The following is a 27,678-nucleotide window of genomic DNA, read 5'->3' as shown; positions in this document are numbered from 1 at the left end:
TTGAGGAACAGGGCAGGATCTTCCCTTGTGTTCTCTTACAACGTAGACTTCTTGGTGACCACTGTCCCTAGAGGAATGACAGTCCATCTTTAAAAACAGACCTTTTTTTATACAGTTTATACAGCACAAGTCACAAATCATTTTAGAAACAAAAAAAGTATCATTAGCCTAAATTTTTAAAAAAATTATAAAGAAGAAAGAGAGGGAGAGAGGAACTGAGCATTTTAATGCTATCTGTTTCTATTCAGGCTTGGTACAACACAAAGATGTAAACATTTAAAATAAATAATAAAATAAATGTCAATTTCTTCTCCCCCTCCCCTTCCCATGCCCCGCTCAAAATTTGACCCAGCTCCTCCTGAACATGTCAGCATTAAAAAATTAAAACCCTTTTTGATGTATGACCAAAATACTAGAAGCATGAAGAGATGTCAAATAGGTAGTGGGGTGACTGGGTTTCCTTTTTAAAAGGTGTAGGAGGACATGGGCACACCTAGAAATGTACACACGCACACACACACACACACACACACGACCTGTCAATAAATAGTGAGATGCTGGCTTTTAAGATGAATGCCAAGAAGACTCAACAAGCAGAAAATAGCAAGACCCCTTTACTTAAGTTTTTAAAAGAAAGTTACACACACCGCGTATCCTATTGGTCCACAAATTCTATAAAACTCAGGTCAACCATCTGAAGAGTGCAAAGGAGCACATCACAGGGAAAACAAGTTTAGAGGTGGAAGGATATTGTAGGGGGTGGGTCTTTGAGAACAAACCTTGGACTGAAGGCAATTTTGCTTTGGATCTTTGGAGAAAGACCTTCTCACCTCCAAGTGTTTTTGTTTATTCATTACTTGTGGGCTTTTAATAAGGGAAGTCCTCATCGCTCAGTCTCATCCTAAAGAAGGTATGTATATAAAAGTGCCTAACACAGCGTCTGGCACAGAGTAGGTGTTACTCTTTTCCTTCTTAAAGAGGCCACGTGGATGTCTCATCAGAGGAGGAAATCAACCTGAAAGTTACAAGATGAGACTGCGAGAAGCACTGGTGGTCCATCAAGGAAATGGGAGAAAAGTCCCAATGCCTATAAGTTGAGCTCATCCTTAAAATGGAGCCATGTGGGAGCAGAGAGGAGACTCCTTTCCCCAAGGCCTGAGAAAGGGAACCAGTAGCCTCTGATGGTTCTTGGCGTTGAGATGCTAGTGTGATTGGGCACAGTGAAGACACCTGGCCTGTCTCACAGGCAGAACAATGATTTCTTTCTGAAAACTTCCTCAGTGAACTCCCTGCTTTGAGTTGGCTCTGGCAATTGCCTAAACTTCACCTGGGATCTCCTCTCTTTCCTGTGTCAGCAGCTGCCCCCATCCACCCAGCCAGGAAGAGGACTATTCCCAGAGAGGCCAGCCAGGTGGCCAAGGGGACGGTGTGTTTCACACCAGCCTGTGAAGGGGTGCCTGCCCTATGCCATCCCAGAGCTGCCTGCAGCCCAGCTGGAGTCCACACCAGCTGCCTCACGGCTGGGGACACAGGGGGAGCACAGGGTTCCCTGCCCAAGCACAAAGGCCTCCCCCCTGCGGCTGCTCCCTGAGGAGGAGGAGGGGGAAGGAAGGAAGGAAGAGGAGGAGGAGGAGGCAGGCCTGGGTCTGGTGTGAACTTGGGGAACAGCCAGGAGGAAGTGACTGAGGATACACTAGTGCGTTAGGTGTGAATATTCAGCCTTCTCCGAATAACCTCTGGCTTTGGGGAAGCCAGACTACCTCCCAGAACAAAGCTAGAGGGTCCTGAATAGAAACACAGCTCAGAGGCCTCAAGATCCTGAGGGGCGGCTGGGGTTTTGCTTTCTGCTGGTCCCAAAGCCAACGCAGCTTGAAATCAGAACGAAAGCCAGACACTGTCTCAGGCATGTCCAGCCCGGCCCCAAGTCACATACCGGGACCTGCCTTGGGATCAGGGCTGTGCAAAGTGGGGCACAAAGGGACTTTTAGAAATAAAACACCAGAAAGCAGCTTCATTTAAGAAATATATATATATGCAAAAAGAAGCAAATGGCTCCCAATTGGCCACAAATACCACTTGAGATGATTAAGCCTTTCAGAGCTGAGCACACCCCAGTTCTCTTTGCCCATCTCCTGCTACTCCTCGCTGACTTCTGCATCCTTGATTAATCTGAAGCCAGAGAAACCCAGTGGCCCAATCTTATTAGGAGCGCTGCTCCCAGAACCTCTGGGGAACTGGGAAGGCAGTGTCACAGCCAAGGAATGTGGGAAATAACATTTTTAAAGCATTTGGGGACAAAATACTTTTTCTTTTAATCTCCTCTCTCTTCATGCCCTATCTCTCCACACGTCACTCCCAGTCATAGCGGTCTGTGTATTTTAGGCATTCGGCTGTTCCATTCTGTGTGTCTAGTGCATGGCAAGTGGATAATGGACATTAAATACCGGCCGGCGTGCCAGGCCTGGGTACGTGAAGGGAATAGGGAACAGGGAACCATGTCACTGCTCTCTTTCTTTCTCTCTCCCCGGAGTCCAACTTTGAGTTCTAACCCCCACTGGGTTGATTTAAATAATATCTATATAGTTTTAAATTATCATACAATGATCTCTAGAGCTGAATCACAATAGCGGGGTCTCCCTCAGAGCACTAGCCCAGCAGAAACTCATTCTGGAAGATCAACCCTGGGGAGAAAAAGGCTTTGAGGGGTGGGAGGTGGGGACCACGCTGAGCTCTGCTGAGTTGTGCTCTTGGCGAGGCTGGAGGACTCCTTCCCTGCCCCCCACCCCATGGGAAGGGAGCAGCTAGCTTGCAGCGGGAAGCAACACATCTCATCTCTGATTTCAGCAGCCCCCAAGAACGGCATGTACGCTGCAAGCCACAGTGACAGCTCTGGGCCAGCTGTTCACAACTGGCTGATGGATCTGAGGAGCACACTGGGGTGAGGGGGCAGGGGAGTGTAAAAGAAAAAGCGCTAGATCCATTAGGTAGCAGATGACCACAGGGGGTTGAACAGGCACCTGGGTGAGAGGTGAGAAGCAGGTGCTGGGGCTGCTGCGAGGTGAACCCGACTCCGACTGCCTCCCTCCTTCCTCCCCCTGCATTTCTGTCCACAGCAGAGGCGCTTTTGAGGCTTGGGGAGGGGCCAGGCCCACGCTCATTAAACGTCCGTGGGTGGCATCACCCTGAGAGACAGGGTGGGGGAGGGCAGAGCCAGCAGGGACTTGGAGTGATTTGTGGCTCCTAGGGAGAGATGTCTCCCTGGTCTGGAGAGAAGGGTCCGGGGCAGAACGGCGAGGCAGTAATTACAGGAGACGTCCTACTCAAGACACCCATGTGGCTTGTTGGCACTATTCCTGGCCCGGTAATTAGGCATTTGGCAAACCCAATCTGTGCCCCGGCTGTCTCACTCACACCCTGTCTTTTGGCCAAGCCGCTCCTCCAAAAGCCGTCTCCGAGGATGGGGAGGAAGGGTCCTCCAAGCCTCCCAGCGATGGCGGCATCTCCTTGAGAGCTCAGGGAGCCCTGCTGGTGGTTCTGGAGATGGTGGTGGACCGGGAGTGTCAGGGGAGGAAAGGTTTTTGCACATTGCACATTGCACATTGACTGTCCCCTTCTGGACAAGTCAGCCCCAGCAGAAGAGTCACCTGCTGCCTCATCTCCAGAAATGAAGAGCTTTAATATTCAGACCACCCAGATGAAATGTCATGGCAAATTTGATAAAAACCAAGAGGAAGTGAAATTGACACTGGGGGAAGGAAGGGGCAAATAGTGGGAAGGTGAAACCAAAAGGCACTGAGCATGCTTGGTGGGGCAGAGAAAGACACCATCACTCCAGAGACATATCGTGACAAAGGGACGGGAACGGTCCACACCAGCTTCAGGCTCTTCAGAAGCCAGAGAGATGCCCGGGTCCACCAAACCAAGTTCTCCAACGTTTTTCAAGAAACAGGATTTGCTTTGCAAGACGAACAAGGGAGGAGGTCCCGTGACTTCCAAGAGATCATCCAAGTCCTCCAACGCCTCACCGCCAAATCCCACCTGGGTCTCCCCAGAACCAGGAAGCTCTCTGGCAGGGTCCCCTTCTTACCCTCATGGCCCTGGAGTGCTGAAAGGTGCTGGTCCCTGGGAAGGAGGCAGTGACGAGGACCCCCCTGGGAGCTGGGTTACAGAGCCAGCAGAGTCGGGGAGTTCAAGGAGTCTGATGACTGGTCCCCACTGCTACTGCTTCTGCGGTGAGCCTTGGAGCAGGACTCAGAGGGCGACGCTGGAGACTCCTGCTCCAGGACGCTGGGGTAGGTGAAGACGAGGTTCGAGGTGCCTGGAGTGATGGCAGGAGTGGAGGTCACCACTATGGGGGTGTGCAGGGGCTCCTCCCCATAGAAGCCCCCAGCGATGCTGATGGGCTTGATCACGGAGCGCTGGGCCTTGTCCAGCCCCGCCGATGAGGACGAGGGGCTGTCCTCTTCCAGGGGCTCCTGCTTCACCACCACGGCGCCTACCCCTCCACTGCCCCCACTGCGCAGGGCCTGCAGCCCGGAGGCCGGGGGTGACCGGCGCTCCTCGGGGCTGATCTTGCACACAGGCCCGTGGGCCACCAGCATGAACTCCAGCTTCTCCTTCTCCTTCTGCAGCTCGGCGATCTCCTTCTGCAGGCCTGACTTCTCCTCCTCCAGCTCCTCCGTCTCCTGCAGGGGAAGAGGGGTATGTGAGGGACAGCAGGGGGTGCGCTGGGGGGTTGTCAAATCTGGGTGAGAAAGGGAAAACCAGCCACGTGCTCAGAGGACAGACCTTGAAGGCAGCAAGCTCACACCCCACTGCTTCTGAGCCACCTGCACATTTAAGATTTCCTTTTGTTTCCAAAGCTCCAGACTGAGAGAAGAGGAAGGTCAGCTTGGAGGAAGGGTGAATCAACAATTGTAGCTGTCATGATCGAGCACTCACTTTGTGCCAGGCACTGTGTTAGGCATTTCGCAGGCATGATCTCATTCAACCTAGCAGTTTTTTGAAGCAGGTATCAGCAACCCATTTTGCAGATGAAACTGAGTTTCCAAGAGGTTTAATCATTTGCCCAATGCCACAGAGCAAGCAGGTAGGGTAGCCCAGATTTGACCCCAATGTAGCTGACTCCAGAGTCCATATGCTACTACGCTCTTCTGCCTTGGTGCCAGGACCGCCCCCCGGTACCCCTGAGGGGTGAATAATAGTGAGATCCGGTGGGGGAAGGGAGCACAGCATGCAGCTCCACCCCTCTCTCCTCGTGCCTCCTCAACCCCATCCAGCTCGCCGTGGACACATCGACACTAAACTCTAAGCTGCGTGACAGTGGAGATTTCTGTCTGCACACACAAGCCTAGGACAGTGCCTGGCTTATAGGAAGTGCTCAATCCATCCCGTTTGGATCTTCACCGTCCCTCTTCCCTTTTTTGCTCTAAGTAGAAAGCATATGTTTCAGGACTCACAGAACCCCGGGAGAACATTCAGTTCAGCCCCTGTGCTTTAACAGATGAGACCCCTGCCAGCCTGAGCGGGCATGTGAGGCTGGCATGGACCTCAGCCCTTCCGTTCACACAAAGCCAGAGAAGCAACAGATGCACATGCAGGGGGTCGTTATGGAATACGGAAAGGCATGTGTCACCAGCCTCTTCCCCACTTTTCCTGAACACAGATTCCTGTTTGAGAACGAGATGACATGGGCCAGAGCTTCGCTAAGCAGAGTACAGCACATTCCGAAGTGAAAAAAAGTTTCCATCTGTCTCAAGGGTCTGATGAACGTCATGAGCTTATGAGAGGCTTCCTGTGGAGGATGTGGCTCAGGGCCTGGGTGGCTGGCCCGTAGGTGGGGAGGCGCGGGGGAGTAGGGTGTGAGGCTTCTAGGGAGGTGGGGGGAAAGCTGCGGGGCCTCAGGGGGCAGGCTCTTCTGGGGCTGGTGGCAGAAGCACCTGGGGTAGACCCAGGGGGCATGGCTCCTTGAAAGCTTAGTGGTAGGGAGGGCTCTGCTCGGGGAGTCTCCCCAGGGAGTGCTGATCACTAACGGATCTGCCTCACGTGACATTGGAGCACTCCCGCTCCTCCTCCCCGACTCTAACACCTCCACAGGGCACTACTACAGGCATCACGGAATTCACGCAGTGCACATTCAAGACCCACGAGCGAGGGCTCCAGGATGGACAAAGGGAAGCGGCAGCAGGTGAATGGTAACTGGGAGGATTAACTAAAGGAATAGGATGTGCAAGGCAATGATTTCCAAAGCACCATCCTGGCTGCTCATTGCAGGGACTGCCAACAGAGTCTCCCTCATCTCCTCACTTTGCACACGTTCCACCCAGAAGAGTTAGTCCTGGCTCTGGGTTTCCTCCACATGGCATACGGCCCATCCTGGAGGGCGGGGCTCTGGAGGGAGTTACGTGACGTTGGTCAGGTCAAGCTTTTGAGAGGGAGGGGTAGGGCCATGGGCGCCCAGGTGTGGGCAATCAGGCAGCAGGGGAGAATGACTCACAAGGGCAGAATGAGGTACCAAGGTGACAGCTTCAGGCTCAGGGCAGAGGCAGGGAACCCTCCCACCCACGAAGGATATGAGAAAACCCCAGGATAGCACAGCTCAGCTGCACGTGACCCATCTCCATGAGACCTAGAGAGCGTCACGACCCCTGCAGAGGTGAAGGAGCCCAGAGAGCAGCTCCCCACAATGCTCGCCCGCCCAGACTAGATGGCTGAAGCTAGGCCGGGCCACTCCTGCTGGTGGCAGGCACCCTGGGAAGAGGAGCCCCAGAGGAGGCAGGTCTGGACTTGCCTTGGCTCCCGGGCCCGGCAATGCCAACACCCTCTGCCATCCCTCACCCAGGAGCCCCAGCAGGTCTCAGTGCAGGGATCGCTCAGGTGCTGAATGAGAAAGGGTACCAGGCCCAAGAAGCCTGTCCAATGCTCTCTGGGCCCAGGCTGGTGCTAAAGGCCAGCTCCCTCTCCCCAGCCCTCTCCTTTAATCAGGGCAGTGCTGACCCATGTGCTAAAAGGAAGGAATGTTTCTGTCTGCACTGACTCACATGTCAGCCACTAGGGGCAAGGAGGAGGGGGGAGGGCCAGGAGCCCTGGGGTCCCTGCTCTGGCCCACCCAGAAGTGCGCCCACCCCACGCAGAGCTCCTCACCGCCTGCAGCTTCTCTGTCAGCTCCCGGCGGCGGTTCCGGCACTTGGCCGCGGCCAGCTTGTTCCTCTCCCTCCGGATTCGACGCTTCTCCTCCTCTTCAGGGGACAGCTAGAGGACAAGGTCAAGGATCATGGTTAGGCTCGGATAAATGGCTCACCATCATTTTGGCTTTTAACTGCATTTTAAGTAGGGGAAGAAGCCCTTCTGGAACTGGGGAGGGGAGGGCCGAAGGCAAGAGGAGCACGGCTCAGAGGCCCAGAACATGCGGCTCACTGCTGTCTGGACGCCTGGGAGGGCACTTAGAGCTGAACCCCACCGGAAGGTGATGTCACGTGTTTGAGGGAGAACAGGGCAGCCATGGGTCAGGGACTCACCAGCCCAAGCATGATGGCAGCACGTGTCAGGTCAGCCCCGATTCAGTGCCAAGGCCCGAGAGAATGAGCTGGGACTGCTTCCCCCAGAGACCCCTCGTGCCAGGCCTGCCCCACTCACTTAAGCAGCTTCCTCCGCTCTGCCTAAATATGCCTCCCCATCACTCCGCCTGCTCTGCAAGCCTCATTATCTCCATTCGATTAAGGAGCTGGGCCCAGAGTAAGAACCACCCAGGGGGGCATGTTCTGTTGCCAGAGGGAGGGCCACCCACTCCCAAGTCCCTCTGCCAGTCCTCGAGTGCTGGCTGCTCACAGTTCAACCCCGAGGACTCACCAGTGTGCCTGGCACAGTGCCGGGCTGGACAGGACCAGCAAAAGGAGGAGGGGCCCTCAGGCAGGTTAAACCCTGCTGCCCACCACATCCACTCATTCAACCGACGAGCCCTTCTACACGCCAGGCACAGTTTGAGGGGTTAGAGATTTGTCAACGAACCAAATGAACAAAACTCCCCCTGCAGCTCCTCACAGTGAGGTTGGTTAGGGACCCGTGGCTCAGGCCAGCGGGCAAGAACTCTGCTCCCCCATCAGGGCTGACACTCTGTTTACATAGAGACCCCCTTCCAGAGAAGGGCCACCAGCCCCTCGCAGAGGTGATGTGAGGAGATGGCTGGGGGCCAAGGCAGAAAGCAGTTCAAAAGGACAGACCACCCCTTCAGTCATCAGACTGACGGCACACCTACAAGATGCCAAGTACAGTACTTGGGGCTTAGAAGATTCTGGGGGAATAAGACCTGAGTCCTACCCTCAAGGGACACATGGGGAAAGGGCCAAAGTCACTTTTGGAGGGGCTAAGAGAGAAGCCGCCCCACTGATGGATGCTGCCTGGACCACCAGCCATCCTGTGAGGGAGGGAGCCACTGCCCGGGCTGGGCCCAGGCCAGAGTCCCCAGGACGCTCCCTGCAGCCTTGAAGGTGTGTGGCTGTGATGTCCTGCACAGGGCACAGCATCACTGTGTCCCTCACCCCCTGCAGCAGCCTCCAGATGGTGTGCACTGACCTGAGCCCATCCAGCGGTAACATCTCTGTTAGTCTTCAGGCCCCTTCCAGAGAGCCGGTCTTGGAGTCCACATTGGAGTCCTGGCTCCACTTCCCTCCTTAAGCCCCCTCCTCCGCCTCCCCAGGAAAGCCAATGGCTCCACAGTCTCTCTTCTGAGAGGTGTCAGGCAGCTGGGAGCCAAACACAGATGTGGCACTTCTGGGTGGACTTGGACAGATTATTGACCCTTCTGAGCCTCAGAGCCCCATTTGTAAAATGGGGTTAATAGGACCTGCCCTGCCTTCCACAAAGTTTCTGCAATGATCAGATGAGATGCAGTGTGAGAGTCCTCTCTAAACTACAAAGTGCTAGAAAGAAGAAGATGCAATTCAGAGGTCTCCTCTCTGATGCCTTTTCTGCACTCACTGGGCAGCAAATCAACTGGAGACCCGGAGTCCACAGATTCAGGCACCCTGTTCTCTGTGGGGATCGGCTGAGGTCACAAGGCCACTTGGCCAAGGCCCTGAATACTTGCTACTCCTAACCCTGTCTCAACCTGAGCCCAAGAGGGTAACCCTGCTGCAGTCGTGGGTTCAGGGCTCAGCACTGAAAGGCTACCAGGGTAACCCTCGAGGCCCAGCTAGCCCCCCTCCTCCTTCACTGATGAGGGGCAGAAAAGATGGAGAGCTGGTCCTGGTCCACTTTGGCCTCCGTTCCCCCTTGGCTGCCTCTGGACAAATTTTGGCCTCCCAATTGCCCTAGAAGTCTCGCCCCTATCTGGTGAGGTGTGGGGCAACTTGTGGGAGCTCTTGGCTTAGGAAGTGTTCAGGGGTGGTGACAACACGGTTACAACTTGAGTGTGTCAGCACCACCACGTACCCATCCACAAGCCACACACACCCGCCCCTCCCCGCCACTGCTGGCCTCAGAGGGAGCCTCTGGGGCAGGTTCCGGAGCAGGGCAGTGAGGCACCAGGCCAGCCCCTGGTAACAGGTTCCTCCCCCTGGGGGAGGCTGGGAAGGCGGAAGTGAGCCTCTGAGAAAAGACCCTAGGGCTAGGAACCCAAAGAGCCAACGTTCTAGGATGCTACCACCTAGGCTTCCTCCAAGCTGCCAGATGATTATCTGAACTCCTAATTGACATGGGATAAAACACTTCTGGCTCTCTCCTTCCCTCTCAAGAAAGGAAGGAAATTCTCCAAATTGTCTTATGGCATGCCTAGGTGGCGTGGTGGGAAAACCACAGGGCTGAAGGTCAAAAGAGGTGGATTCCAGTCCTGGCTCTGCTACTAACTCACTGTGTGAGCCTGGACAAGGCCTTTCTTTCTGGGCCTCAGTTTCCTCATCTGTAAAATAGGTGCAGAGGGAAAATTATTAAATTTTCTATAATTATTGAAAATTATAAAAAAGCTGGTCTCCAAAGACTCTTCCAGATATAAACTTCTAAATTTGGTGTGAGCTAGGTCCAGAAAAGGATGAAGAGTATTCAGCACATCTTGTTTTGTTGTCCTGCTAACCCAAGAGTACCTCACAAGCCTGGCTCTCACTCAGGGGTCCCTTATGTACAGGGAGAATCCAAATCATCAGTGACTATAAAGCTTAGCACCCTGGGCTCCCTGAAGGAAGCACATTTATAGAGGACCTTAGGATCACTGCTATTGCAATATTTATAACTACAGGTATGGAAAGCAGCAGTGAGGGGGGATATCGGCCACTTGCCCCAGCAGCAGAAGCCCGACAGCACCCGGGAGCTGTGTCTGTTACTGTCTATTACACTCACCTCTCCATGTTGCCCCTGCACAGGGCCCTGCCACTAATAGAACAAACCAACATGTAATGGATACAAGGCCCAGCTTTGTCCTCAGAGGAACGGGGCTCCTGTGAAAGCTTCCGGTTCCTCAGCGCAGTGACCCTTGTGATTCTAAGTGTCCTGGGGACTAGTGGCACTGGATCTTCAATCATCCACTGGGCACCACGTTTGAAAGGTCCTTGTATTGGAACAAGGAGTGGAGGCGGACAGTGGTTGAAATGGGGAGGGGTTCCAAAGCTGTAACTGAAGTAATTCTTCAAGCTAACATTTCATTTGAAAAAGGGATTCTACTGCCAAAGTATCTCCCTTCCCTGGACTTGTGGTGGCATGGTGTCGTAGAAAGAGCACCGCACAGGGGTCCAGGGGCCTGGTTCTAGGCCACGCTTGCCCACTCACTTGCCAAGTAGCCCGAGGTAGCTGTGTCCAGGCCTTGGCTGTGTCATCTGTGAAGGGGGACAGATGGGGCTCTTGGAAGGCTCATTCCCTCCTTTCTGGAATTATGCATGACTCTGATTTCTCTTTTGGGAAGCAGGGGGCCATCGCTGCCCTGGTAATCTGTTAATGCAGACAATGGGCCTTTTGAGTGTTGGGTAGATGCTACGTAGAGAGCAGAGGCCCCACCCTTTTCTGGCGTCTCTCTCAGCCAGGCTGACTCCTGCTCAAAGCTGAGCCCCTTGAGGAAAAAAAAAGGCAGATGATATCTGACCACCTCCACCCACAGCCCTGGGAGCTCAAGCAGCTGAGCAGACTCCAAAGACCCCAGAGTCCCTCCACTTCCGGAATGTGCATCCCAGGCACCTGAAACGGGCTCCTGCCTTGAGTTGGAGGCCTGAAACATGGAGGGAGAATGGAAGTAGTGTGGGCAGTACTGGTCTAGAATGGGGGGGGGGGGAGGCTTTAGGACTGCTGGGTATCTACCAGATACTGGGAGACAGTTAAGGACTCCCCAGAAAGCTCCCAGCCAGGGTTCACTGGCTGCTTGTCCTGTGGCCCCTGTACCAAGGATCAGAGAATGATACTGCTGTAGGCAGGGCCTAAGTCCTGCCCACGTGCTGACGCCTCACCACTCACTATGCGCTTTCCCACCATGATCTCATTCAGGTGGCAGCAAGTCCTGGCCAGCAAGACCCTATCTCCATTTTGCAGCCGAGGAAACTAAGACTCAGAGATTCTAAGGGACACAGGCGAAATGCCTGACTCTCAGGTCTCTAGCTCTGCCTCCACTGATGAGGGTCCTGAGCTCCTTCACCTCCCCAGTGCTCCCAGAACATCGACCCTGCTCCCTGCCAGTCTTCAGCAAAACCCTGTGTTATAAGGCCTGGAAAGCCACTGATGCGGCTCCTGACCGGAACTGTACCTGCTCATCTCTCCTCCTGCGGCCCACGGTGGTGCCAATGGTCTTGATCACGCCGGGTCTTGGGAGGGCCATGTGCCCGGGGACAGACGCCAGGCCCGGCAGGGGGCTATAGGGGTGCGAACGGGGGTACGGGTTGGACATGGAGGTGATCACCGTGGGCTGCACCATCCACTGCAGGTCCTGGCTGGTCGTGATGGCGTTGATGGTGGGGATGAAGGCGCTGCCCGAGCCAGGCATATCTACCCGGAATTTCTGAAATGAGGAGAAAAGTAGGATTGAGCCAATAAATACTGCAGAACAGGACAAGCAGAGCCAGGAGGCCAAAACTGGCAGAAAGTAGAGTCAGAGGCTGGGAAGCCAAGGTCAAGACACTGGGTGGACTTCCTGCACATCCAAGAATCAAGGGGATCTTAACTATTCCTGGGACCCCCATGTCAGATCTGCTCCCTGACGGAGGTCCTGGAAACTCCATCCCCAACTGGCTCAGCGAGGATGTGGTCATATCCCCAATGGTTTCTAGGATAGATGTGGTCCCTAGCAGCTCACACTCAGCAGGCCCTCTCTGAAGCCCTCCAGGCCAGCTAGGCCCCCATCTGCAGGAGAGCAGGCCTTCCATCTGGGCCTCCTGAGCTTCTGGGTCACTTGCCATTATTCCCCAGGGTACCAGCTTAGGATCCCTTGAGGAGATTTGCCGACCAACTGCTTTGCAGCAACGAAGATCACCAGGAAGGTTATTATGTCTGCTTTTGTTACTTTCCAAACAGGTTCATGATGGGATTGTGACCCCATCAGGGTGAGACCAGGTATATGAAAAGATGTCCTCTGACCCATGAGACTGAAAGTGGTAGCGTCTGCTGCCAGACTTCCCCTTGCTGTCCTTGTCCTCCTTGACCTTCACCCCCATCTTGCTTGGGGCAGACACACTGTGTCTCTCTTTATCTATCTACATATCTATCTATCTGTGCTCACAGGCGTGTCTGTGCGAAACTTTGCTGCTAGCTCTGAGTTTTCTCCCTGTCACTTAATTTATGCCCAGACCACGTTGCAGAGCTCTGCGGAACATGCTGCAGGAAGCATTCTATTTAAAATATAAGATGATGACAGAGTACAAAAGCTAAAATGGGCCATGCTCCTCAGCAGCTGGGCTTGACCTTCCTTCAGGGCAGCTACTAGAAAGCGAGAAGGAGGGAGAAGGGAAAGATCCCCTACTTCCAGATTTTTGGGAGAGCTCCCCTCCTGAAACCCTCAGCCTCGGATGATTCCTGTTGCCACAGAAAGGTTCTGCACATCCTTTCTTCCCTAACTTGGTGGATGAAATGATGACAACAATAATAACTAACACTTACTGAGCACTTATTAAATGACAAGCACCATGGTAGTGTTTAACCTAGATTATCCCATTAATTTTCCCTCTGAGGTAAGAACTACCATTATCTCCATTTTAGAGGCAGAAACTTAGGCTTAGAGAGATTAAGTAACTTATCCAAGGCCATGTTCTAATAAGCAGTGGGGTCAGGATTCAAACCCAGTTCAGCCTGACAAAGAGGCTAGGTCTCTCAAATACAGTGCAACACAAGCTTCTGTAGCATTGTTTCTTCCTGCCTCGAAATCCAGCCCCAAGTGCTGGTATCCATCCCCACTGCCCTCGGACAGAGCATCAGGGTCATCCCCACCAAGGGTCCCTACAGACCTTCCCTCACCCAGGACGCCCCACAGGTCTGGTTGACCCCAGATGAAATCCCACTGCCATTAGCATGGATGCTATAGCATCTCCCCTATATTGGCCCAATCAGACCAACCAGGATTAGAAGCGCCAGCAGCAACGGCAGCTGCCACCACCACGGTCTTTGCCCCTGGTGACGACAGCCGGGTTCCTTTGTGTAAATAAAGTGAACCTTAGAGTACTTCACTGCAGCTGAGGGAGCTGTGGACCCTTCCTTGCTCACTCCCCTGCCAGCTGCCTGACCCCAGTCTGGGTGGTGGAATGTGGCTGCCTCACCTCCCAGACTGCCCTGGGGCCCCAGGGCAGGGGCATTCAGTGAAGCGAGTGACCCAGTGCAATGAATTCTGGGATTCTGTGAAGTTACCAGCGCAATGGATTCTGGGAGTCCGTGAGGCGAGCTGCCCAGTGCAGTGGATTCTGGGATTCTGTGAAGTTACCAGCGCAATGGATTCTGGGAGTCCGTGAGGAGAGATGCCCAGTGCAATGAATGGATTCTGAGTCACCTCCCAAGGCAAAGACAACTGGACTTTTTATCCGGAGCTGACTGAAAAGTAACAGGTGTATCTGGGTATGTGTGTGTGAAGGAGGGCAGGGTGCAGTGAACACGGAAGGATACAAGTGGGAAATGATCTTCAAGGAGGAAAAACAGACAACCAGGGCTGGCTGTGAGGAGGCAGGGCAGTGAGAACACGTGAGCGGCTGAGTGTGTGCAGAAGCACTAAAGCCCAGGCAGCTATGTTTCTCTTGGGCTGCGGGATTGGGAGGGAGAATGGGGAGTAGTCTGAGTCAGGAGGCCTGGATTTGAGGCCTTGGTGAATCACTGAGGACCCAGTTTCCCCGTCTGGAAAGGGGAGTAGTAACACCAAACTCACTGCACTATCATGAGGATTAAATAAGTAGCTACTTGTAGTCACAGGCTATAAAAGCACACCGGCGGCTCTCAACCCTGGCTGCACATTAGAATATTCTGAGGAGCTTTTTAAAAACACCAATGCCGGAGCCAGCCTCACCATTACAGTTCTAAAATCATTGCTTTGGGGTGGGGTTCTGATAAGGTGTTTTTTAAAAATGCCTGAGGAGGTTCTAATGTGCAGCCAGGGTTGAGAAATGCTGCTCCAAATAAGTGGCAGGTGGCATCGTCATCATCACGACCACCATCACCACCATCACCATCATCATCATGCATCATCATTGTAAGTGTCTGTGCATTTACAGTGCAAAAGGGGTGGCTCCAGGGAGAATTGCCAGCTTCTCATTCCTGGGAAGCACCCAACATTTTTATTGTTTCTCTCCCCAAGTCCGGTTCTGGGTTTGAAAGACACCCGAGGCATCCAGCAGGATGGTTTAATGTGACCTTCCACTTCTGTGGGGGAACTGTCAGCTTTCCTTTCAGGAAAGCACCCAAGAAATTCATTCCTCATTCCAAAAAAACAAACAAAAGAGCTCCCATTTCAGGCTGGGAGAGGGAAGCCAAAAACCTGAAGCAAAGCTGAGAGACTAAGATCCCTTAGGACTAAGTGGCTGACTCTCAGCCCCTCTCGGGGCCCTCCAGCCCACTCACTCTGTGATGGCAGGTCTACAGAAGGCCGTGCCCAGCCATCAGCCAGATTCCTTGCAGCAGTGGTTTGGTCTAGACAAAACAAGACAGCAATAAAAACAAGGCAGTAGGTAATGACTGCCCCTAAATGCATGTACAACTTGTTTCAGAGGGAGGTAAAGCCATCTGGATAACACACTGGCTCTAAACTGCAAGGAAAACACGTCCTAGCCCCTGAAGGGACTGAGGCTCCAATAAAGAAGGCTTTTGTCTGCAGGAGGAGGCTCTCTGAGACACACACAAAAGTTTAAGTGAGATCTGGCAGATGTGTCTTGTCTCAACTCCAAAGGTATTTTTCAGAAAGCGACACTGGGGTTGGAGAGAAGAGGTGGGCCTAGGAGTCTGGGATCCCAGAAGTTAGCCTGGCGTTCTTCTCTGACAACAGACCCAAGAATCAGTCAAATGTCATGCTGGGGAGAAATCATGGTTCTCTACGAACGGGTTAACACTGAACACAAACCAAGATGGGGTTTCCCAGCTGCGGGCATTAGGGTGGTTTGATCCCTGCTGCAGCACCAGGTGTGTGCTGGGAGTGGGAGGCTACAGGAGGTAACCCAGGACCCTCACTTGACTCCCCTGGGGCTCTCCAGCCCCCCTGGAAGCTCCTCCTCTAGGGGCAGAATTGAAGATGCTGGATGGCTGTGTGGTATTCCAGCCTGGCAGAGCCTCCAAATGCTTTCTTTCACTGTGTCATCCTGTTGACTTCTGGGTGGGCAAGAATGCCTATAAAAGGACAAACTGCCCCCCACCCCCACCGACCTCCTAGAGCAGCTTGGCAAACTTTCGCTGTAAAAGGCCAGATAGTAAATATTTTAGACTCTGAGGGCCATAAGGTCTCTGGTGCAACTACTCAACTCGGCCATAGTAGCGTGAGTGCAGCCACAGACAAGATGTAAACAAATAGGCGTGCCTGTGCTCTCTTAAGCCCTATTTACAAAAATACTTGGGCCATAGTTTGGCAACCCCTGTCCTAGAGGATCATTCTCATCTCTCATGCTCAGGTTGGTGGAAAAAGAATAAAGAGAGGAAGTGAGAAAGCAAAAAATCACAACTATTCTTCTAATCCAGGGAGTCAAGGGATGGACTCTCACTAGACAGCTTGAATCTCAGGAACCTGAAGCCAAAGTTCAAGCCTTACAAGCCTTGCTGCAGGTCTTTGGGCAGCAGAACCTCCTTATCCTGAAGCATCCTGAATTTAAGGGAGCTGTGGGGCCGCTCAGTAAATACGTGTGTCCTCCCACTGCCTATGAGAAAGACAGCTCAGAACACAGGGCCCCTAGGGCCACCCAACTTCATCAGGTCAGAGAGGTCCCTGTAGCCCAGCAGTTGCTAATTTGGGAAAATGACCTTTCTGAACTCTGCAGGGCCTTGGATTCAGAAATAAGGGTCACAACCACGGCCTTTTGCAGAAAGGTCTAGGAAGTAGGGTTTGGGTTCCTATTTCCTGCAGACGTGGATGGGGCAGGGCTTATCCCAGAAACTCCTGAGCTGGGCAGAAATGGCATTTGAGATGGAAGTCAGAGTTGGTGTTTTGGGTCCATCCCCTCAGCCAGGCATTTCTCCATCAGACTGATTCTTGACTGGGCCACAAAGCACTCGAGCCATGAACCCCATGAATACCTGTGACCTGCCTCGGCAGGCAGAAATGATTATGCATATCTGGGAAGAGACTGGGTTCTTTCTCTTAAGAACCCCTTTTTTTAGTTTCCCAGCACAGGAAAAGGAAAATTCCAACATCCCAGGAGACTGGCTTGGGGAAGAGGAGAGGGCAGGGCAAATGCTGCCTCAAATGCCCCAGAAGAACCCTGTTGAGGTCCAGTTTGACTCAAATGCTCTGTATTTTTACCAAACGTGGGGTGTTCTCCAAAGCCTTCTATCTGGAATTCAACCAATTTTCACAGATTCTGCAGTGGACATCACTTTGACCTTTGACCTTTCATTCCTCTCTGAGGAAAGCCACTTAGCTCACCATGGAAATGGTCCTAATAACTCGTGATTTCCCCAAATTTTAAAGTATACAAACACTATCTCAGGTGATCTGCCTCCTGTCAGGTTCACTTGAAAGAATCATGCTATCTTTCTTCACCTAACTGCCAGGGTGAAGAACAGCAAAGAAGAAAAGAAAAAAGCAAGGAAAATAAGGTGACCAACACAGAGTTTCCACCAAGTTCCCCAGTGTCTTTCCTCCCAGGGCCCTTCTGGACAGAAATTCCACTCCAAAGCATGAGAGGATTCTCTCCACCATTCTGTGGATCCCTTTTGTACCTCCACCAATCCTGGGACAGCTGTGCACTCCATGGGAAGGGGATGCCATCTCATCTTCTCTACAACCACAGCAGGTGAGCATGGCCAAGTCACTGCCACGTGACAGGGTGCGAGGCAGCAGTGGGCAAGAGGAGTCTTACACCTTCCCTCTCCAGCCCAGTGAGTCCAAGAGGGACAGAGTTACCGAATGGGGTTTGGAACAGATATATTTGCCTCAATCAGGGCAGCTGCCGTCATTTTGAAATGCTGTGGCCATCAAAAGACACCACATACAACACAGATGAGACATATCCATAAAACACTAATTCTTTTTCTTTCTTTCAACAAATAGACCAGAAAGTTAGCCTCCCGAATTCTCAAAATCAGTACCTTTATTCCTGTATAACAGAGTGGGGAAATCTAAGGTAGAGGTGGCAAAGGTGCCTGCTTTTGGTGTGCCTTGTCTTGGTGACTGCTGTCCCAGGAAGACTCCTGAGATGGAGACCAACAGGATTCGGGGTCACACCGTGCTTTGGACCCAGACAGATCACCCAGACCTCATACATCACACTTGGTTCTTTATATGTCAGATCTTTTGATAACTTCCAAATATCAAATTCACCCTCAAAAGACAAAGATATGTTAGGAGGGAGGGTTTTCAAAAGAATTTGCTGAAGGCAATCCCAAAGAGGGATGCTGTAAAACCTTTCTGAATCTGACTAATAGCCACAGCATTCAAATAAGTATTTAGTCTTCTCAAGGAACAATAATGAAGGGGACAACAGTGATTTGGATGCATAAGTTCGGGTGTGTTTGTAATAAGACAGAAAAGAAAAAAACAGAGGCTCCTAACTTTACACTCACCTTGCATAATGAAGCAGGCAGAAATAAAGTAATGGAAATGCACTCAGGAGTTTGGATAGGAAAATTCAACTGCCACTCAGACAATACATGACTGCTGTTTCACCCCATTCACTTTGATGAAACAGTGACACTGACTTCCACCATCAAGAATCAGCGGAACAGACAAATTCCTGGGATAACATTTCGTTTGATCCTAATCTACAACATCTGTGAGATCAAGGCAAAAATAAAAAAAAAAAGGCACCAGACCGTTAATATACACCTCCCACCTTCCCACCAATTCTGAAGACCACCTCCCCAAATAAAATTCCCAATGCCCTAATACAAACAATATCAAGAAAGCAAGCCTTGGGAATTTGAAGACATTGTGCTGACAGATATCAAAATAGGGAAAGAAAAAAAGCACTCCTTTTTCAACCACGTTTTATTCAGAACAAAACAAAATCAGAAAAGAAACTGCATCTCGAAGTCAAGCAGCTCCTATTTAACCACTGTTAAATATAAGGCATTTATTTGACCTGGATTAAAAAGAAAAAAATCCTAAGAATTCCGAAAACTCACCAAGTTAACACTCTCTGGGGCTGGAAAAATACATTCCCCAGATAGTTCTTCTAAGAATGTCCCGTAGGGGGCACTAGAGAGGTATGATTGGGGCTGACTTGGGAATCACAGTCATTTCTGGTAAAAGTTCTTTGATGTGAGGAATGTCCCAGCCTGGGTACAGTTGGCAAAAGTTCACTCTGGGGAATTTTGTGTGTGTGTGTGTGTGTGTGTGTGTATGTGTGTGTCTTGGAAAAGGATGGTTGCCAAAGAAGAGAGCTAGTCTGGTATTCCTTGAACTGTCCCCCTTGATTTATTTTCACAAGTTATCTGAGGAACAGACAAATGGCAGCCTTGGAAAAGTTCTGGGTCTTGTTTTTGTTTTGTTTTTCATTAAAAGGGGGCCCAGCTGATGAAAACAAGTTATGAAATGACCTATGTTTGTGTAACTGGCTGAATTGCGTAATGCTCAGGGCCTGAAACCGTTTAAGAGTCGCGCAGCCAGGCAGGGCATATATCTGGGAGGTGTTTTCCTAGGAAAGTTAGGAGAGCGAGAAAACAACAACAACAACAATAAAAAGAAAAAGCCAGGAGGGGGAGGTGTGTGCAACTATTAGAGACAAATCAAATCACCAATGACCAACGTCTGAGATTAAAACTATAACTGGAACAGGAAATATTTTTCATGCTTCAAGTTCCTGCCATATACAAGAACAGAGGTTTCAACAGAGTTATCTGCCCCCCACCACCTTCCCCAAGTCACTGAAACTCATGGCCATGTGTTAAGATCAAGCTTTATGAAGCGAGAGAGGAGAGGAAAGTTCTAGGTTGAGTAAACAGCAACAAACTTCTCAGGAATATCAGACCCCACAAACAAAGAGAGCAGAAAAAAATAATATTCACTTGCCCAGGGTGAAACCAGAGAATGCTCTTACACTGATTGGTCCGCTGAGATGCCACAAAAGGAAGAAGGCCCATCACTAACTGCCAGGAAAGTCTCCCCGTAAAGGAAGCTAAGAGAAATAAAGTGATTACAGGTTTTATCTGGTATGCAATAAAGTTACCTTGAGCCAGAGTGGGGTCACAGACTTGTGAAGTAACAAAAGCTTCTCGCGTCAGTCCTTAGGACCACAGAACAGCTCTGCTCAAAGCCACAGAGATGATAGAAAAAAACCCTGCCTCCCTCCCCCCCTCCCCCCACCCCCTCCCTCAGGAGTGGATAGGCTGAGAAACTTGTCCAAAGCTACGTTACCTTGCCAATCCCTCTGGTTTGAAAGGCGCCTCACTCAAGCTGCTGGGCCGAATGGGCAGGCGTATATGCAAGAACCCTGTGCACCAGTTATTACTAATTGCAAAATCCTCATGTGTTACAGCATGCTAGGAATTAGCCAACAGCTGCTTTTTGCTTCGGTAATAAGGCCCCATTACACTCTGCTGGACTGAGTTCTCTTCCTTCTGCCTAGCACTGGTTTCCTGTCTGATTTTCTTCCAAAACAGGGAATTGCCTCCGCTCACATCCTGGGCTCAAAGCCCTAGTGACACAGATTATTCAGTTGGGGCACTGATGTCCGGTCTGACTTCCCATCCAGGCCCCAGGGTCTGAGAAAAGCCAGGCAGCGAGGTTGTAACATTTCAATGATGAGTGCCACAGAAACGGCAGCCAAAGGAGCAGATGAGAAATCAAAAGAACCCTTCCTGGTTCGGAGAGGCAGAGAGGGACTTTTTGGGGGCTGTTGAATCGGAGAATGAGGGAATGACTCTAACCCATTGCCTAACGATAGCTGGATTCAATACAAACCACCAATGGGGCTGGAAAGCAAACAAAATCAAACACTTTGGAACAAGATTTGAAACTCTTCACCTTGGTATTCGTCATTAGGGGTGCACTGACTGCACCCTCAATGCACAGACTAGGCTCTCTACAGTGGTGCTTATGGGGACACCAGGGCAGGTAGAGGGAAGACACAGAAAAGCCATTCTGAGGACTCACCAGGTATGGGGAGCCAGTCTGGAATAAGATACCCCTCTTCAGTTACCAGAGAGAACCGTGTTTCCATTTTATTCTCCATCAGGGTCCCTCCTCCCTGGAAGCCCACCCCAGCCCCTTCTGGTTGGCTGGCGTATAGAGGCCAAGGCCACCGCCTTACCAGAGCAACTCTTGCTGCAGCCAATTTGGCTACAGACTGCAGATCCTGACTGAGGCGGGTTTCAGGTTCTAGTGGCCTTGTTTGTTAAGCCAGCTCCCTCACAAGCCTCGGGGTCGGGGGGTGGCTGCTGCCGAGGACAGGCACCCCACCAGCACCACCAACCCAGCAGCACCCTTCTGGTATTTATTTATTCTGGTATTTATAGACAGATCGCACGCACAATCCCTCCAGTGCAAACCAGTCCGCCTGCTTTAGAAACAAGTTGTTTTTCGGCTTCCAGAACCACTCAGGAGCCCAAGCGAGGTCTCTCCACCCTCCCCCCCCCCCCTTTCTCTCTGCAGGCGTCCTTGCCCCAAGGTACTCCCAGACCCACAAGGCGCCCCTTCTGGTGGCAGTGCAGACTCCTTCTCCGACCCTAACAGGAGATGCATGGGCGCCGGGCACCTAGGCGCAGCCGAGCCAATCAAGGCTGACCTCCTCCTTCCTGACCTTCGCACCTGATTCCCAGAGCGACAACCCGCGCCCACTCCGGATTACTTGAAGGAGCCCAACCATGTTTCCGAGTCCCCAACATTTTTCAGAAATTAAGACCGATGGGGGCCGGGGGAGAGAAGGAGAGGGTTTTTCGCAAGAATAAGGTCCCGAGATGTAGGGAGGGGCCCGTGGGTGCAAAGATTTTTGTTGTTGTTGTTGTTCCACCACGGAAAGAGAGGAGAATGGAGGTGGATTCCTGGGAGATGAGGTACAGGCTCCTGGGAAGGGGACCTGCAATTCCAGGAGCTAGTCTGGATGAGATGTAGTGTGAAGGATAGGGTTTGCTGGCAGTTCCAGCCCGCTCAACGCTCCAGTTTAAAAAAAAAAAAGTGTTGGCGGCGGGTAGAGGGGATGAAAGGAGGTGTGGGCAGGACAAGACGAAAATCCAGAACTTACAACGGTAGCCCGTAGGAATTTTCTCGCCAAACCAAGAAATGGAAAAGAAAGCAAGAGAGGCAGTGGCGGCGAGAGGATGGCGGGGATCCGCCCGCGCCGCCAGGTGCACCCGGGCCCCGCACCTACCTGCTGGCCGCCGCCGCCACTGGAGTAGGACTCGGCGTGCGCAGGAGAGCCGCTGCTGCCCCGGGATGAGGTATCAAAGTTCCCGGGATAATCTTGGTACATGATCCGCGGTGGGGGCCCGAGAGGAAACAGGGTGTTTTTCTTCCCCCGCCCTCGCCGAGGCCGCGCACCGGCTGCTGAGCGCTGGCTCCCTGCGGGCCGCGCCTCGGGCTCTAGTCTTCGCTCCCGGGCTTCTCCCCCTCGGCAGCGACACCCCGGGAACAGTGCCCCCCGAGCGCCGAGCGCTGCACTTCTTTCCTGCTCTACGAGCGCTGCGGGTCCGGCTGTCCACCCGGTCCCTCCCACTAAAAAGTCCGCGCGTCCCTCGGTCCCTCCCCTGCGCGCGCCCTCCCGCCCCCGCGCGCAACCGGAGCTCAGGCCGGACCGCCGGCTCAATCAAAAATTGGAAAGTAAAACAGAATAGGAGCCCGGCGAGTCAAGCCTGCCACGTCTGGGGAACCCCGATTTCAGACAGGGCAAAAAAAGGCGAAAAGAAAGGCTGCCCGCTTGGAGAAACTTCTATTTCCTCCTTTTAGAAAAGGAGCTGAGAATAAACTTCCTGTGGCCGACTCGCCGCCGGAGTTTCGAGCGGTTCGGACACTTGACTAGAAGAAGGCAGCCTGCGCCCGGCCCGCGGACGGTGGGGTTCCAGTTGAGCCGGCGCGGAGAGGGACGTGGCCCCGCTCCCCGTGCCACAGCTGCGGCGCCCGGACCTGCACCCCTTCCCCGGCGCCCGCTCCCGGACGGGCCCGCGTTGCCCGTCCGCGCCTCTCTCACTCCCTCTCTCTGTCCCCGCCGAACGCCGTTCGCTTGCTCGCTGGTTTGCTCGGAGCCCCAGCGCTCTGCCCGAGATGAGTCACTACAATGGCACGAGTTCAACTCCACACTCTTTATTCTCCAGCCCCTGTACCTCACGTCAACCCCAGACTCCACCTTGCAGGGAGGAGCGCGCGGGGAGGCGGAGGGAGAAGGCCGAGGAGGAGGAGGAGGAGGAGGAAGAGGCGCGGGAGGAGGCGGGCGCAGCGCTACCCTCCCTGCCCCGGCTCCCGGCCGCGCTGACGCCAGCCGCACACCCAGCGCGAGGAAGGAAGGGGGTGGCGGGTGTGGGAGCGGACCGCCGGCGCGGTTTGAGGGAGCCGAGACTCCTGGCCCTTCCCCCTACCCCCGCCCACCCCCGGCCCCGCGCCCTTGGTCTGCTCCGCTGGCGCACGTTGCCAAAGATGGTCATTTGCGTTAGAGGACGCGAGTGCGGGTTCCCTCGCTTTCGGGTGACGTGGAGGGAGAGGGATTCCCTCGCCGGCTCCCCAGCACGCCACGGCCTCCCCGCCTTCCACCACCCTGGGAAGGGGCGCGGGGCGGGGCCCCCGAGAGAGGCCGCAGGGGCCTCGGCGCCGGGTTTTAGAAAATAATCACAGTCCCGAAGAGCGAGACGGGCGGTTCAGTGCGGCGCCACCGCGAGGCTGGGAGCCGGGCGCGCAGAGCCGCTCGCAGGGAGGGCGCGGCCGCGCATGGTCGTCGGCGTCCTCCGCGGCGCCGCCTGAAGCAGCGGGCGCCCTGGGCGCGCTGGGTATCCGCACCTCCCTGAGGCCGGGCCTTGGCGGGGCGCGGCGCCGCCGGGCGGGGCCGGCCTGCCTATTTTCCCCTCCGTGGCTGGCTGCCCACTGCTTCCCGCCCCTTCCCCCCACCCGCCCCGTTTTTTCGGCCCTGAAATTAATTTGTTAGGAGTAGCCTTGAAGACGAAATTAAACGGTCAAGACATTCCGGCCGACCTCTACGCTGGGCAATTGGGACGCATCTAATAGGAGTAATCGGGCATTATAAGCAACCTTGACTGTTACGAATTTGGCAGAAAAAAAAAAAAAAATAGGGAAGAGGGAGGCCCGGGAGAGGGTGTGACCCAACGTTGTCTTCAGCTGTTTTGGAGCGAAGTTCAGGCAGTAGGTAGTGCGGATTCCTAGGTTCTCCCGCCTCGCAGGGCGGGGTGCGGGGTAAAGAGCACAGGCCCTGGAGTATGAACGCCAGGCTGTGCTGTTTACGAGCTGTGAGACTTTGGGCGAGTCCCTTAACCTCTCTGGGCTTCAATTTCTTCCTATCAAACGAAGGGGTTGAGACATGACCTTCTAAGGCCCTTGTCAGCTCTGGAACTTCAGTCCTTCTGCAGAGATGATCCGGAGGAGCACTGTACTAGGAGTCAAGGAAATTGGGTTCTGGTCCAGGCTCTGCCTTAGTCTCGGTTTACCCAACTTTTACGTGTACCATCTGTATCCCCACAGGGTCCTTGTGAGGACCCAACGGGAAGATGTGTGAAGGCTGTGAAGCGTTATGCATTGTAACACATCACGGTTTCGGTCCTCAGTTTCCTTATCTGTAAAGTGGGGGTGTTGCTAGGAAAGAAAAATAGAGCCGGGAACTCAAAGCTTTCCCGGGGCTCTATATAAAGCGCTGGCGTTTCCGGGACGGCTGGCGGCATCTGGCCGCCCCAATGGCCCCAAGATACGGTAATCCCAAACAATACTCGGGGTCATTGTTTACAACTATAAAACACATTCTGTCCTGAGCTCCATCCCCAAGGACGCGCGCGAAGAGGCGAGGCTGGCCGGGCTCCTCGCGCCTCCGCCGCCGCCTGCCTGGCGGAGTCCCCAACTCCCCCGGTCAGGGCGAGAAGTGTCGGGCAGACGGATGCGCGCACCCAGCGCGGGGGCTTGGCGTTTTTTGTTTTTGTCTTTTAAATCCTGCGTCCTGCCTGCCTGGGTGTGTTTACGCTCCTCTCTCAGCAGGACTGTGTAAATGCAGTCCTTTGACGCAAAACCGTTCAGCCCTTTCCCCAGCGGCAGCGGCAAAACCCAGAAAACTGGGGGTGGGGACGGTGGGGGGGGGGGTGGAGCGCAGGAGAAGAAATCGTGACACTTTCTTCCTCGCCTCTCCGTCCCCTCCCGCGCCACACGGCCCCCGGCCGCCTTGGCGAGCTCTTAGGGGGCTACAAAGGGAGTCGCGGTCTGGGCGTCCAGGGCCCTCCCGGGAGCAGCCGCGTGTCGAAGCGGCGCGAACAGACGCACTTTTAGTTTTCCTTTGAGCAGCAGCGGCTGCCCGGGCCTCCCCCACCCCGCGCTTGAAAATCCGGATGCTTCTGGGTCTCTCCCACACAGTATTTCCAGTAATTCGGGGGAAAAGAAGGAGGGGGAAAGGGAGCGGGATCTTCCTCGGTGGCCTCCGCCGTCCCGGGCGCGTCCAGGCCCGGGCAGGCGCCGCCGGGAGCGCGCGGGCAGGCGAGCGCACCCTCGCGCCCTCACCCGCCCCCGCCCTGCCTGCTCCTCAGCCCTTTCCTTTCTTGTGGGTTCCCGTAAAGCCCAGCAGCCCCGAGACGTCTGCAGAGCATCACGGAAGCTGTGCTGATGCAAGTCGCTAGCCTCCCTTTGGTGCGCCCCGGCCTGCCTCGGAGCGCTTTGATCCCGGCCTTCCCCGGCTCCAGAACTTGTGTTTTCTCTCTCTGCCCGCCGGGAGGCCTGCGTTCTGCAGCCTGCCTTCGCCCCTCAGTCCTGGAGCGCCAGACACAGAGCTGCGCCCTGGTGCTGTGGGCACCGACCGGCTGGTGCAGCTGGTGCCTCGGACTAACTGTGAATGCCAAACCGAGAATTTAGCTTCCAAGCCCAGTTCATTGCCCCCTCTGGGGGGAATCATTCCAGGATCACCCAGTTAGAAGGGATCCTCTGACTCCCTGGAATAGGATACTAAGAAGAATAGGGGCCAATCTTTATTGAGCACTTACCAGTAGTCAGGCACCAGGCTGAATACTTTACGGGGATTGTCTCATGCAAGCCTCCGAACAAACGTTTGAGGTGGGTATTCTTCCCTGGTTGCAGATCAAGAAAGGGAGATTAAGTAACTTGACCAGGAGAATTAGTTAGAGGGTTAGTGACCCAGTTGGAAGTACAGCTGGGCCTCTATGACTCCAGGCTCTTCCTCTTACCTAGGACATGTGTGACCTGCCTCCTACTGGAATGTCTTTGTTTCTCTCTTACTGGTCTCCAGAAAGCATGGACTTCCTCTGGTGCATGACTTTTCCTCCACTTAGAGGTTCTCCTTAATTCTCTGCCCAGCACTATCACTCAGGGTACGGAAAGGTCATGTCATGTGAGGGAAGAGGAGGCGGTAAGCTGGGATGGGGAGAAAAAGGTAGCTTGTGCCACCTTCTCATTGCCTCTCTGGGTCTTGGGACCTCCCTGCACTGAAGTTAGGTGTTTCCTCCTCTGTCCCTCCTGTCCAGTGTTTGGCCCTGAAATGGTTGCCTGCACATCTGAGTGCTGGACAGTTCATGAAGCCCTTTCACATACATGGCCTCGTTTTTCCTCACATAACATCTGTGCCAGAGATGTAACAACAGTCAGGGTGCCTCTGGATTGCCAAAGTGGAGGCCGAGGAGCAGAGTGGCAAGGCAGCCTCCTCAAGATTTCCCAACCCATGGTTGCCAGAGCCTGAACTCAAACCCATCTCACCTGACTTTACACCCAGGGCTCTGCCTGTTATCCATGCTCCCAGGCTTGACAGGTCAGAAGCAAAGTCCATGGCTTAATAATAAATGGTCCTTTATCCACCATGCCTGAGCGAATCTGCCATCATTTCTCTATTGTAAACCATACATGTTGATGATGTTTGAACATTTCTGAAAGCCAGGTACATGTTATCATCGGTGACTATTTAATCCGGAAGCGTTTCTGTTTGTCCCAAGATCTCTGGATCACTCAGGAGTCCATCAGGAAACAGACCTCAGCCCGGATGGTTCAAAGGAAGAGGCTTTAAAAATGGAGCATCTCCGTAGAGAAGTGTGAGCAGGGCTAAGAGAGCAACAAGGGATCTTGCCACACCCAAGGCCCAGTAACAGCTGGAAACTGTGACCATGCCCAGGGTTCAAAAGGGAAGAAAATAGTGTTATTAGAACCTATTGCACACTGGGACCACGGAGGAAGGCCATCCAGCAGGATAAAGAGAAGCAACCCATGCCAGAAAGACACTGAAGAGGATGGAGGAAAGGATCCCAGACCATCTCTCCCATCCCCTGTCAGCCTCCCAGGGCAAGGGCAAGGAAGGGCAAGGAAGGGTGAGCAGTGGATCTGGTGGGGGTGGGAAAGGCACACTCAGCAAATGAGGAATAACCAGCAAAGATGCTATTAAACCCAAATGTATCTTCTCATGGGTGACATTTCAGGATGGGGGAAATACAGTCAATCAGTAAGTCTCACATCTCACCCCGAGTCGGGGTAAACATGAGAATAACCCACACAGCTTTTCAAGCTTGCACCTCCCCTCCCTTTAAACGTCACTGATACATTCAGCCACTAATCCAGAGGGAATGTGTTGTATCGTTCAGGTGTGGGGGCAGAAAGAAAGGCTGGGAACCACGGATCAGAAGAGATCAGCATCTGGAGGAAAGAGCTGGATGAATAAGCAATGTTGACTCCTCCCTGTGGCCTAACACAACCTCCGTTACATTCCAAGAGGGGCCCACCGGCTTCAGTATTCTGAGACATGACATGGGCCCTCACCCACCGTGATTCCCATTTCATGTATGGGATTCACACCAAGGAGGAGATGTGAAAGCAAGGAAGTCCAGAAACTATCGCTCTAGAGGCCAACCTAATAATAATATTAAAACTGAATGTTCTGCATCTGGGTGGTGGTTACATCTGTACATATGTGAAAAACTCATCAAGTTCTACCCTCGGATTAGGGCATCTATTTACTTTACTGTATGTTA

The 27,678-nt window shown here is 53.3% G+C and overlaps 1 protein-coding gene across 2 annotated transcripts; it reads right to left on the bottom strand.

Annotated features, from left to right (window-relative positions):
* Positions 1–594: 594 nt before the first annotated feature.
* FOSL2 (FOS like 2, AP-1 transcription factor subunit) lies at positions 595–22,840 on the bottom strand. 2 transcript variants are annotated; one of them, XM_061211392.1, is made up of 4 exons: positions 21,888–22,840; positions 11,717–11,968; positions 7,144–7,251; positions 595–4,685 (listed from the first exon to the last, which is right to left on the bottom strand). In XM_061211392.1, exons 1-4 carry the CDS (start codon positions 21,987–21,989, stop codon positions 4,164–4,166), a joined length of 984 nt encoding a protein of 327 aa, XP_061067375.1. In that variant the 5' UTR covers positions 21,990–22,840; the 3' UTR covers positions 595–4,163. The 2 variants fall into 2 exon arrangements, with proteins under 2 accessions (XP_061067375.1, XP_061067376.1); XM_061211393.1 differs by lacking the exon at positions 21,888–22,840 and adding an exon at positions 19,749–19,827.
* Between the last annotated feature and the right edge of the window lie 4,838 nt (positions 22,841–27,678).

The sequence above is a fragment of the Eubalaena glacialis genome, chromosome 14 (assembly GCF_028564815.1).
Source record: "Eubalaena glacialis isolate mEubGla1 chromosome 14, mEubGla1.1.hap2.+ XY, whole genome shotgun sequence".
NCBI classification, from domain to species: Eukaryota; Metazoa; Chordata; class Mammalia; order Artiodactyla; family Balaenidae; genus Eubalaena; species Eubalaena glacialis.
Note: the sequence above shows the minus strand (reverse complement) of the source record. Positions and strands in the feature narration are given on the sequence as shown.

Coding starts and splice junctions, on each gene's coding strand:
- FOSL2 (XM_061211392.1), bottom strand. CDS start 21,989: ATGTACCAAGATTATCCCGGGAACTTTGATACCTCATCCCGGGGCAGC. Junction 11,969..21,887: donor GTGGCGGCGGCGGCCAGCAG/GTAGGTGCGGGG, acceptor TCCTCATTTCAG/AAATTCCGGGTAGATATGCC. Junction 4,686..7,143: donor TGACAGAGAAGCTGCAGGCG/GTGAGGAGCTCT, acceptor CTTCCCCTGCAG/GAGACGGAGGAGCTGGAGGA.